Source organism: Agelaius tricolor, unplaced genomic scaffold (genome assembly GCF_023055355.1).
Source record: "Agelaius tricolor isolate 1412-34295 unplaced genomic scaffold, bAgeTri1.0.p SCAF_13, whole genome shotgun sequence".
NCBI classification, from domain to species: domain Eukaryota; kingdom Metazoa; phylum Chordata; class Aves; order Passeriformes; family Icteridae; genus Agelaius; species Agelaius tricolor.
The window spans coordinates 16,640,624-16,653,361 of record NW_027269273.1 but is presented as its reverse complement, the minus strand read 5'-3'; the positions used below and the strand labels follow the sequence as shown (position 1 = coordinate 16,653,361).

Here is a 12,738-nt window from a genome sequence, read left to right as displayed (position 1 = left end):
GTGTAGAAATCCCAGAAAGGACATTATTCCTGGCTACTATAATAACACAGGGAACAAAAGCTAGGTTGGCAGTATGAAAAGGGCAGGGAGTGATGTCTGTGTTAGGACCAGAGCATCAAAGTACTATGAAAATAAAAGACAGGTTAGATAATGCCAACATGAGACACTGGCAGGAAGTGCTAAAGCATCAAAATTTATTAAGTCAAATCATATACAAGGAAGTTACTAAACCAGATCCATCTCCCAGTACATCTTAACAGCTGCATCAGAATCATCTATTGTTACCTTCCCAAGGTGACTAGCTGAGTGAGCAAACCTTTTTGTTCTTCTTGTAAAGTGACTGCAACTTAGCAAAGTAAGTAAGATAACAGAAGTTTAGCTATAGAAGTATAGCTATCTCTTTCCCTTCTATAACACAGAACCCTCTAAGAACTACTAGGCAGGGCAGAGATGTCCCAGGGAATGAAAAAAACTTGTTAAAGACAGACACAGCCTATGGTAAAGCACCTCACCGATCACTTAGAGAGTTTCCCTACACCTGAGTGACAAAACATTCTCCCAAAGCACTACAGACAACAAACCTAGGGATGAATATTTGTTACAGTTCTATTTTTATTATGTGTGTGAATTTAGGTGTTCATCTCTCAAAGAGGAGCAGATTCTCTACAGTGAAACTTAAAGAACAGTCTTGCTTTAGGTAACAATCAACAGAAGTCAGCAGGTGACAGAAGACAATCTGAAGAATCACTTTCTCTTCAGCATGGCAGCAATACTAGAAATGGTGAGTGTAAATCATTCCACAGCACATACTAAAACATACTATAAGAAGCAGAGTGATTCCAAGCAAGGTCCCATTCATAGTCCCAGGAACTTAATATGGCTATTTTATTTTTATGACAGCTTTCTGTGTTTCCATCTTCTACATGCAGTTTTCCCCCAGTCTGATACTGACAGTATTTATGTTAAAATATCATGCTTGCAGGAACTCATATTCCTATGGAGAGTATAGTCATTTCAGAACTTAAGGTAGGAAAAAAATATTGAACTAAAAGCAGATCATCATAGTGAGAGTCATCTTGAACCAGCAAATTTGAGGTCCTATTTCTACTTCTACTTTAGCCCTTTTGTGTGATGCTGAGCAAATAATTTAATCTTTGTCAATCCATCTTCTCTCTTGCCCTTTTGTCAGCTTGTCTATTTAAATTGTAAGCTAAGAGGCAGGGATTTTCTGCTTAGCCACCGCTAGCTAAGCACACTGGACCCTTGATCTCAGTTGGTGTTTCCAGGCATTACAACAATGCAGTGAAAAAACTGACTGCATCAAAGATGGATATAATGTGCTACTGGATGTCAGCACTCAGACAGATCTAAAGCACTCCCCAGGTGTCTTGCATAACACAGTTCAGCACAAAACTCTGCTGTTCAGATGAACTTGGGCTCTCCCTGTTTAGCTTCACCAAAACAATCAGTTACACTTTAAACAGTATGGCTTTAAGATTATAACAAGTCCTGATACACAGATAGGAGCATTAACTCCTGTTGGCCACTGTGTGAATGTTACTTGACTCTTGCAGATTTTATAGTTGCTTTACCTTGCTACTGCGCCTTCTCTGTTTAAGGCATGCTTTCACCAACTGCTTCCCAGCAGCCATGCCAATTTACAGAGCATCCTTCCTTCCCCATATACTCTTTACTGGGCAAAGGGCAGGGAAAGTGGTACTCATCAGGCATAAAATGTACACTTACTGCAATATTTCTTACAAACAGCAGAACAAATGGCATTTAGTACCTCTTTGCAGTTATGTAACATATAGGGCAGATTTTAGAACATTAACCTTGTTAAACCAAATGAATGGATTTTTCCTCTTTCAGTCGAGTTCTGCTTTCAGCTGTGCTATTCAGCTTTTACTGGGAAAGAAAACAGAGTGCATATGGCAGAAAGACAAGGTAGAAAATCAACTGACTTGGCAAAGCATTGCAAGTGAATGCTGTTAAAATCTCCTGCACCCCACAGCATGCTCCACAATTTACTATCCACATAATGTTATAGGGGGCCTGAAGAACATTATTGATATAATTTTATAAATCGTGGTCACAAACCCAAGTGGTCAGAAGTAAACAGCAAAGAAAAAAAGAAACTGACAAAGAAATTAGAGAAGGATCAATTAAAAAATAAATACCATTACATGCTTAACTGAAAATAAGACTTTGTGCATTAAAAAATTCTGATTAGAGAAATGGGTCTTACAGGCCCTGCTAGAACTGGTAACACACACAACTTCTCACACAAGCAGGAAGTAAAATACCCCTTTGGAAAAAAGGGAACATGACTCTTTGAAGTGCTACCCAGAGACAAAAAAAAAAAAAAAAAAAAAAAAAAAAAAAAAAAAAAAAAAAAAAAAAAAAAAAAAATCAGCAGTAGGACTGTAACACTCACTACAGGGAGCCCAGACCCTGACAAGCTTAGAGGAAGGACACTCAGCATAAAGTGTCCTTAATCTTCATCCAGGTGTTTACCCCAGCCCACTCCTTAACCCCTCTCACCTTGCAGTAGATGGCAACTCCACATAACAGTCATAAAGGGGAATAAGAAAGCAAATAAATCTGATTTGAAAGTATCTAAAGTAAATTTTTTAATGGTAGATGCACAACATTGCTCATAAATTTAGAATCTTAAAAAAATACCTGGGACCTACAGAGATGACCACAAGATAGGTGGTATCTTACAGGGGCTCTGCAACTCGTCACTCAGGATCTTCTAGCCTCACTTTCTGGATTTGAAAGCAGAAAACCATATTCCTTGGGGAGAAAACTTGGCCCTTCCTGCTCCTACTCCAACAGCTTGGATCCAAATTCTGCTTGAAAAAAGTAAGTGCAGCACTACAAAGGTTTGGTGAGCAGGCAGAATTTAAGATTCAAGGCAGTTTAAATCATTCATTATTTAAGATAATGGAAAAGTTCTCAAGTGCCAAGCTGATGAAATATCTACCAATTAGCAGAATTAGTACTTGAAATAGAAGCAACAGTGCAAAATGAAAACCAGGAATGCTTCAAATAAAATTTGGAAAGGAATTTGCTGGAGGGGGCAGTCATTTCTATGGAAATTTATCAAAACAACCCCAGTGTGGACACACTAGTATTGGGATTTAAAAAAAGAGTTTCTTTCCTGTCCTCCCCTCCTGATTTAAACTTCTCCCACTGCCTTCCAAAATGGTCTGATCCTAGATGCATGCATCCTCATTGCTTTAGTGCTAAACTTTCTTCAGCAAAGGATTTGAACCTATTGCTAGAGAAACAATAATTGTGCTTTTTTTTTTAGTATCAGCTCAACACAACTCATGCTAGTTCCTCCTATCACCAGGTATGACTATCAAATCATTCCTCTCTCATTTATGCTAAGTCAGCAAGTACATGCTGTACCTTGCATCAGAAATTCACCAACACACATTTTCATTGAGTTATTTGGAATAAAACTCAAGAAAGATGTGTATGTCTCACTCAAGCTTGTGTAATACTATGTAATAGAAATTCCTACTATCCTTGTCAAACAATGTGGAATTCTAGCACAGTCAGCTCTGAATACCAGCCAAAAAAAGGGAAAGTTACCTTGAACAGAAAGTAAATGAACACAAACTGGTGGTGCTTTTTTCTCAATGTCTTTAAAGCCTTTAAGTTTTTCACTAGTGTAATAATCTATTTGTGGAAGAAATACTCTTTCAATTCTTATCTACTTTGTGGATATCTGTGACAACAGTCTTATGGTGCATAGTCACCCTGGATCAGATAAAACCAATGAAGAAACTGAAACATATTTCCTCTCAAACCTCCATCAAGAGTTGATTTCCAAGAACGTTGTAAGAGACAAACAGAAAACTCTACAATCAAACAAACCAGTCTTCTTATCTGGAGGAAACATGAGAAACAGCCTAACCAGATGGCATGTGGTCAGCAGCAGACTCCAGTTAGAAGTACAGCATGCAGTGCTTGTTCTAAACCTGCACTGGATGTAGAATAATTTACATAGGAAGTGGGAGTGAAAAGGATACCACAAAGCTGAAAATCTGGTTGGTGTTCAAGCCATGGTATTTGTGCTCTGCACTACTGCAATGGGCAGAAAATCATTGTTCACCCCAAGTAACACCAGATGCTCTTACCTCAACCAGACACTGGCACAAGTTGTTTGTCAGAACTCTACAGGGTGAGAAAGTGAGTGGAGCTAAAATTACACGTTCCCTGCATAAGGAGCAACATGTGACAAGTATGGTGGTCACAATGGTGAGGCCACCAACCAGACAGTGACCAGCACAAAGCCTGTCCTCAGCAGTCCATGGGCCAGTACTGCTCCAACAAGCAAATGGACGTGGTAAAAGACTACATTTCAAATGGGATGCAGCACCCATTACAGTAGGGCAAAGAAAGAGATAAGCATGTAGACACAGAAATTCTACAACAGAAGTGTTAAGGATGTCCTACTAACACACACAGAGCATTATGTATTCTCTGTCTTGTCCAAGCTTAGCACTGGGGGAAAACAACTTGTACTTTTAAAAGTCTGTATTATTGAGCACAAGAGTAACTCAAAACAGGAGTTTTAATAAGAAACACATTATTTATTTCTGTGTTTTTAACACTTACAGAAATGAGGACTCAAAATCCATACCTGAAGATAGACACCATTTAGGGAAAATGGGAAGCTTAAACACCTGTCCTGGGGGGCCTCAGCCCAGGGTGATCATGAGCAATGCACCTCATGGACAACACCAAGGCTCACACTGCAAAGCCAGACTGCTGTAACCCTTTGGAGGGAGGAAGCTGCATGGACTCTTGACTGCAGGTCCTGCAGAAGCAGTGGTTTCCTGAGGACAATCTCATTCACCATGAACAGAGAATGCTATGCTCTCTAATATACCTTCCACTTTATCCAAGTATTCAATTACACATTCGAGGAACAACATACACTGCAAAGGGATGAAGAAAAGTAAATCCAGAATTATTCTTTTCACAGAGGAAGACATTGTGTACTCCATGAACCAAACACCACAAGCTTTCTATGGAGCTGGAAGGTTCTAACATACAGGCTCTCCTTGTAACTACATTACCAGGAAGTTGTGCCTCAAGATTTACGTGTACATCCTTTGCCCATTTTTTGAATATTTTAACCCAAGATGTGACATTCCCTGAAAGCTTGTTAGAAATCAAGAATCCTAAGAAGAAAGCCATTTTTTATCTAGATGGGTAGCAAAACTTTGTAGACATGTTGATACCTGCTGTTTTTCCAATTACTTCTCCCCTGCCTCATTGAGATTTTGAAGCAAGCACCTGTTGGCTCTCATTTCACAACATTAGGGATAATCCATTCTTATTCCACTGGAATTCTACTGTAATGTTTTAAATATCAACAGATGCAACAACTCTAACACACTTGCTGTACTACTGTGCATGTGTTCAATGCATGTCTGTACAAGAGGCAGGCTGGTGCAATGGCCAAAATCTCACTCTTGAGGGCACATATCAAAGACAAGAATCTTAGGGCAGGAACAGCATTTTTACAGAGCATTTTGATCCAAAACAAACAAACCCCAAAACCTGGATGTCCATAGGGCAGAATACTGCAGAACTGTAAGAATACATGTTTTATTAGAGCAGTTCCAAAAACAAACACAACTCTTCTGAAAACACCTCTTTTTCCAGCACCCTGCTTGTACTGAGCCCTCTGGGAACAAAGCCTCATTAAAATGGAAAAGGGCTCATAGAGCAGGAGAGAACAAGTGTGCTGGTCCTACAGTGGGAATGTCAGCCCCCAAGCAGAGGGAGAATGAAGACTGCCACAGTGCTAAACCAGGAGATGAACTGTTCCACCTAACAGCTGTGGAGAAAGGTCTGGTCTTCAAAGGAAAATGCAAGCAAATGAATCCAATTCTTCTTTTCCATGTGGAGGACAATTATCCTTAAGAACAGTTAGGGGAGGACCATGCTGTAGCCTATAATTGTCTCTCCTCCAGTACCAGACAATAAAGGGCTGCTGCCTGCAACAACAGAGCCTTGGCAAGGGCCTGTGTGATCTCCAGAAATAAAGGATGACCATGCAACACAAAGAGTGACACTGAAGTGGGGAAAAAATAATTCCCTTCAGAGGGGAACAGGAGAGTGCCTCAACTTCAGGCACATGAATTGAACTTTTTACACAATCCTTAGTTTCCATTCTGTCCAAACATGAACATTTGGAGGCTCCTCCTTCCCCACCCTTCTTCCCAGCTCAGCCTTCAGCATCTGTCCAAGTGAGTAGACCAAGAAACTTCCATGGGGTCTGCTGGCTGTATCATCAGTCATTCACAATTGCTCTATGCAATTTTCACATTCAGAAGCACTGAGCAGAACAGACTTGTCAGAGGCATGTGTAACAACTGAGCAAGTCCTTGGTCTTTCTAATCCAGTGCTGACCAGTTCTCCATACATCACAGAAAGGGGAAAAGGAATTCCTGCTGCTGCAACAGTGCACTTAGCTAGTTATGCATGTAAGGGACACTAAGATCCCACCCAGGGTTCCATAACAAGACACAGGGCTGTGTTTTTACCCTGGAAAGGGACTGGCACCAGAGAGACTGGATGCCTTCTGTTCAGATGGTGGGAGAGACAGTGAATGGCAAAGCAAGAACTTACCTTCACTCCATCTGACTTCTTGTTCAGCAAGCTTTTGGCAGCTGTGGAGAAAAGCAGAAGTAGATCACATTTTGGTTTCAAGACTATCTTCTCTCTCTCTCTCTCCCCCTCTCCCAATTCTCTTAAAAATGCACAAAACTTCAGAAGGACAATCATCCTGCTAATTCCTCTCTAGAAGCAAGAGACCTGGAAAACAGGACAAGTCACTCATCAAATTCATCCTGATAGCAGAGGGTCATCTATCCTATCTATCGTTCACCTATTCAGGCAAAATACTACCACTTTCACCACATCAAGAAGACCAAGTCTGAAATGGTAATTTAGAGCTTCTCTGTCAATCCCCCACTCACACACTATGACCCCACCCAGCAGTTACAGGGGAAAAGAAACCTTTCTGATTTTTGCAGCAGGATAAAGGCTGCACCTGTAAGTACAGCCATTCACATAACAGATGTGGTTTATAAAGGGGGTGCTGATAATACAGAAGCCTTTTAATTACTGTTATTCACAGTTTCTCTGGGGATAGCTGGGTAGCTAAAAGTGCAAAAGGCAGCATCTGAAAACTGAAAGAAAAAGGAAGAATGGCAAAAGAGACGGGGAACTAGGCTGAATTTCTTAATTGAAAGATAAAGATGCTCTGCTGTGCTCAACTTGAACAACTAGCACTACCAATGAAACTGAGAATGATAAGCACACACAGAGAGCCCACAACAAATGCCTACTTGGGAGTGATGAAGGAGCTGCTTCATCTATTATAGCAAAGTGGTGCATTAACCATGACTGTCAACAGCAAGACCCCATCTACAACTTCAACAGATACAAACCATTTCTTGTCTACTTATGAAGAATGTATTCAGTTGTATCAACTTCTGTAAACAGCATGCAAGACAACTACTGCACCAACACAAGCTATGGCTCTCCTAAGCAGCTACCTTCTGGGTCTGGGCACAGGGGTTTTAGGTGCAGCAAAGATGAGGCCTAGAGAAAAGGCAAGTCCTAAGACAATGCTGACATGACTGTTGAAATTCCCAAACACATACTGACCAACTTGCACAGAGTGCTCAGTCTCCCTAGAAGCAGCAACATTAGGCAAAAAAGGTTTTTGCAATACCTAAGCAACTGTTCAAATTTTATGTCAACCACATTTTCCACTCTGCCTCTCTACAAGACCATACAGACATGGACAATATTAGCTGAGTTGGTGCAAATGACTACAGGACCTCCTCCCAACAGTGGTGACACCCCATATAAGCTTACTAGAATCTTTGAATTGGTTTCCTAAATTCTACTCTCTAATGCAAGTATAAAGCTAGATTACAATTTTGTTTTCATTCCAGCTCTCAGAAGCCAAGAACATTGGAAGAACCTCATGCAGAGGTTTTCTGAATGTCATGTATCAAAACAAAGTGTTTCAATGTGCACACATAAACGTGGGCAAAGCAACTCATCCGCCCTGCAACAGTCTCTTTTCTGAGTGTACACATATTAAAGCATTGCAAGACTGCAAGACAAGTAAGTTCTTGCCACCTTCAAGGCATGACAAAGGCTAGCTTGATTCTCCATGCAAGTGAGAAGGAGAACAATGTGACTATGGGGTCAAAAGGGATCCAGCATTCATACCACACATGCATGAAGGCATCTCACACAACAACTGCGGAAAACAAGAAACTGTTACGGCCTTACAACACTTCAGAAGGAGTAAAGGATTCTGCAACTTAACAAATACGCCAAATGGGACATCCTTGAAGTGGGAAAAAAAAGCCACCATCAGAGAAGCAAAATAGTACCACCATATGTTCTGGGAACATCCCAGAGACAAGCAGGGAAGCAACATTTTTCACACTTTCTGCAGTTTTCCCACAACCTCACATTCATCTTTGTGGACAGAAGGCAGCTAAAACCACATTCTACAACATTAGAGCAAATTCAGCTGAGAGTCCCTCCCTGCAGCCCAGCCCTATGTAATGCTGATCTGTGTTCCCTGGCGCAGCCTGCCCATCCAGCCTCCTTCCCTGATTGTAGCTCTGCAGGGCATACACTGCCCTCCCACAGCCCTGACTGCATCCTAGGACTGTAGAAAGAAACTTGGTCTGTGGTGTACTTGGTTCATGCACCATACTGTGTTTATAAAGAGCTGGAGAGCCCATGAAATGCATTTACACACAAAGATGACTCAAACACCTCAGACAACAGGGAAACACACAGGTCTACCCACAGATCAACCTGTACAAATTACAAGACACAAATAAAAGGGGATGCAAGAGGATTTTCTGCACAAGCAACAGACAAGACTTCCTGTAACAATAATCCTTTTAGAAGACAGGCAGATTAGCAAAGAGACAACAGGAGGGGAAATATCCAAAGACACATGCAGGCAGATTCTTTACCATTCCTCAAACAGTCTTGTACCAATGCTCTACGGTTTTCCAGGTGTGAGATGCTAGGACTAATTTTTTCTATCTTTCCCATTTCCTCTACATGTTAAAGGGATTAAATTCCCTCTTCTCTTAACTTCTAGAAGTTAAGAGTTCTTCTAGAATAAAGAAACATGAAAGCACATGCTGCTAACCCAGTAACTTAAAAACACAATTCTGTTCCTGGCTTAACAAGACACTCTTCAGTTAAACTCTGAAGAGAAACACAAAAGGCCTCTCCTGCACATACTCCTCCCTCTTCCCACATTTTTCAGTTCTGGCATCCATGGTAAACAGCCTGGGCTCTGGACCATGCTCCTGGCAGAAACACAAATCCTTAATGCTGAACTCATCAGCAATAAACACCAGACACTCTGGATGTACCAGAGCCAAGGGGGGACTGAAGAGGAAACTCACTGCAAAGGTAGCCATGGATAGTGCCTTCCCCACTGCCAGACCCACTCCTCCTCTTCCAGAGACAGCAACCCCTTCATCTAGCCTGTCCCTGGGCTTACCCTGTCCTCAACTGCCAAAACTCAGGGACATTTCTCACTTCAGTTAAGTTTCCAGAGATTTTGTTGTTTTTTTTTTTTTTGGGATGCAGGAAGAATACTGAGGCTGCTTTTATTAAGTCTGACTAACTTAGGATGCTAGTCTAACAAACAAGCCAAGTTCTGGCTTCTAAACACAAGCATTTACACCTGAAGAATTCTGGACTTTACTAAGACTTCATAAAATAAAAATTATATCATACCAATACAGACTTCCCAATGACACAGAGTTGCAGCTTGTCATTCTCATATTCTCAGTTAAAAGAAAGTAATATTAACTATTTCTCAAGTTGATGACACTTCTGGAGTCACCACAAAGGAGCCAACAGTCACAAGTAGTCACAAGAGGCACTTTGGCTACCATCACACACAATACCCATGAACGCAGTGTAACTTCAAGAATATCTATTTATTAAGGACAAACACCACAATAAAAAGTATTCCCAGAGCTTTCCCGAACTTTAGAGAGAGGAATGTAGAAGTAGAAGAAATTATTCTAATAATTTACATCCACTTTTGATGATAAATTAGACTCTCTGGCTATAGTGATAAACAATTAAATGAAGTAATGAAATCTGTATCACTCTAGGAAGTTACTAACTGCAATCCACTACTTTGCCAGGTCCACACTGTAGTAGCTGAGCACCATTCACTGAAACCCTTACTGTTTCTTAAGAGATTTAGTAGATACAGAGAAAACACTTAAAAACAACTTGATCTTTCATTAAATGTGACTTCATCTTCTGCTTGGGAAATGTAGTTTTCCCAAATGTAGTGATGTTATATTTTTTAGTCAAAGCTCTACAAATACCTTAATAATTTTTTCCCCCTCCAGATTTTCATACCTTTGGATTCCTACCAGGAGATACAAATTTCTGGTCCTGAATCAATATCTACCTAACATAACACAGTAGAAACTTCACATAAATTACTCATTTCAGTTAAAGAAAAGAACTCAAATTTCAACCTGAGTATAGATATATATGTATATACATACACACACATGCACAAAATAACAAAAATTCAGTTTCACACTTCTGGAAGGGAGGTATAACAAGACAGCAAAATATTTCAGTACCACTTCGGTGTTTGTATTATTTCCTCCCTGCTCTTTAGTCTCTGTACAGGTTGCACTAAATATACACAGGGATATTCAGGCCTTCTTTACTTAGTTAGAAAGAACACTGCTCCTCAAATCTGTCTCCAGCCTCTCTCAACCTCACCTATCTAGCCAAAACCTCAAACCTGCACACTGGAGTGTTAATAAGGATCTGTGAGAGACATGTAACGAATTCCAGTTATTGTCACACTCTGCCACAATAGCTCCCTCACAAAACTGACTTGAGCAAGCAGTGACAACCCAGAAAAAAGCTCAACATCAGTTAAAAATAGAGGTTTCAGGCATAAGGCGTAATTACCTGCAATGTCTGCCTTAGGATCTATTTTGAACAGAAGACTTGTGCTGAACCACGTGATAGAAATTAATTTCACAGTGTGAAAGCTTGTTGAACAACTCCCCAAATTAACAGTTGCAATCCACTTAGGAAAACAGTACTAAGAATTTCACAGAGGCCACTTGTAAGTTGTGCACAAAAATCAGCTTACGGAGAAAAGCCACTTCTCAGCATTTTGTGATGCTCCTCCTGGCACCATGGCTGCTCCTAAGATGAAAACCAGCTTTTTTTCATCCTTTTACTCAGTTTATAGCAAGCCTATTTACAGAGTTTTATCTACATAAATGAGTCCAGGCACCCTTAAATATAGCAGGAGTCTCTAAAAACCTTGCCAACTCTCTTCTAGTAATAAATTTACATTTACTTCTCAGAAGATGATTTAGGAGTTTCTTGCATATGATCTAATCAGTTGATTTACCGACTGCACTTCTGTATTCTGTAAATGAATGCAGATCAGATCAGTGCTTGCTTGGATCATCTGAACATCTGAAGCCCCAAGTGAACACCCAAGTAACCCTGGGTGTACCCTGGTGTGACCCCAACAATCCTACAGCAAAACTTAGATGCCATTGTTCTCTCTTGCAGCTGAATTAACACCTTACCAGAGTGTGGAGAGAAGCTACAAACCCCTTATTGTCATCAGGTTTCTTCTTCCTGACTTATGCTGAAAGGAGTACAACTGTACCTGCTTTAACCAAACAGCCTACAGCTGGCCTGAGATGCAATCTTCTTAAAAGAACCACAAACAGCCAATATTAAATGGCTGAATACATCATAACTGGGGAAAGGAACCAGATATCTTTTAACTTAACTGGCCTGGGGCAAAAGGCACACAGCAAGCACCAAATTACTCACAAAAGAATAGAAACTTTTTTTTTTTTCTTTGTAAAAAGCAAGAATATTTGATGGGCTAAGGAGAGAGAGAAAGTACTGCTACAGATTCTTTAGGAATACAATTTGTCACAGGCCTATACAGAGAAGGAGCTCCATACCACAAAATGTGACACAGGAGATGGTAATGGCAATGAGATTAAAGGAGTCTTCTCATATTTCCTGCAGATAGTACAATCATGCCTAATTAATTGATACTGGGGTCACATGAGCCTTTATTTTCCTCTTTGTTCAAAACATCTATGAAAGAAGCTTTTAGGAGATCTCATCCCCAGGCAGGAAGAAGCTTCCCTCTTCATAAATCTAGTCCCCTGTCTGCTGCGAGTGGGACTTTGAAAAATCCACAAAATAGTGTCACCCAATTAGAGAAAAATAAAAACCCCTTAAAAGGGCTTTAGGAAAAGAAAGAAATATTATTGCAGAGCCCTTCAAGTCTGAGGCCTACCTGAAGTTCCCACACAAACTTTTAAACTTATTACTTTTAGTTAGCATGCATTTATTCTTTAATTTCAGCAGATGTACCTACTTCAACTGCAGCCAACTAGAAAACCAAAGTAAATTAAAAATAATTACAATTTTGAAAAGTCAAGCTCATATTACACACAGTCCTGCAAAGGAAACAGGAGTAGATGATCTCATCCCTCTAAAAACACATTAAAAGGTAAGGAATTGCTACTCTCGACAGAGGCTTTGCATCTAAATTCACAACATCTCCCTCTGGACAGTTTTTCTGAGTGTCTCATACTTGGAATCACAGTTTATATTCAA

General features: G+C 40.3%; 1 protein-coding gene across 21 annotated transcripts in view; it reads right to left on the bottom strand.

Moving 5' to 3' along the window:
- Nucleotides 1-12,738, bottom strand: part of CAMK2G (calcium/calmodulin dependent protein kinase II gamma) — a 118,439-nt gene that overhangs the window by 21,878 nt on the left and 83,823 nt on the right. For all 21 annotated transcript variants that reach the window (XM_071438867.1, XM_071438868.1, XM_071438870.1 and 18 more), the window contains one exon: nt 6,661-6,701. In XM_071438867.1, coding sequence (XP_071294968.1) covers nt 6,661-6,701 — 41 coding nt within the window. The remainder of the gene's footprint in view (nt 1-6,660; nt 6,702-12,738) is intronic.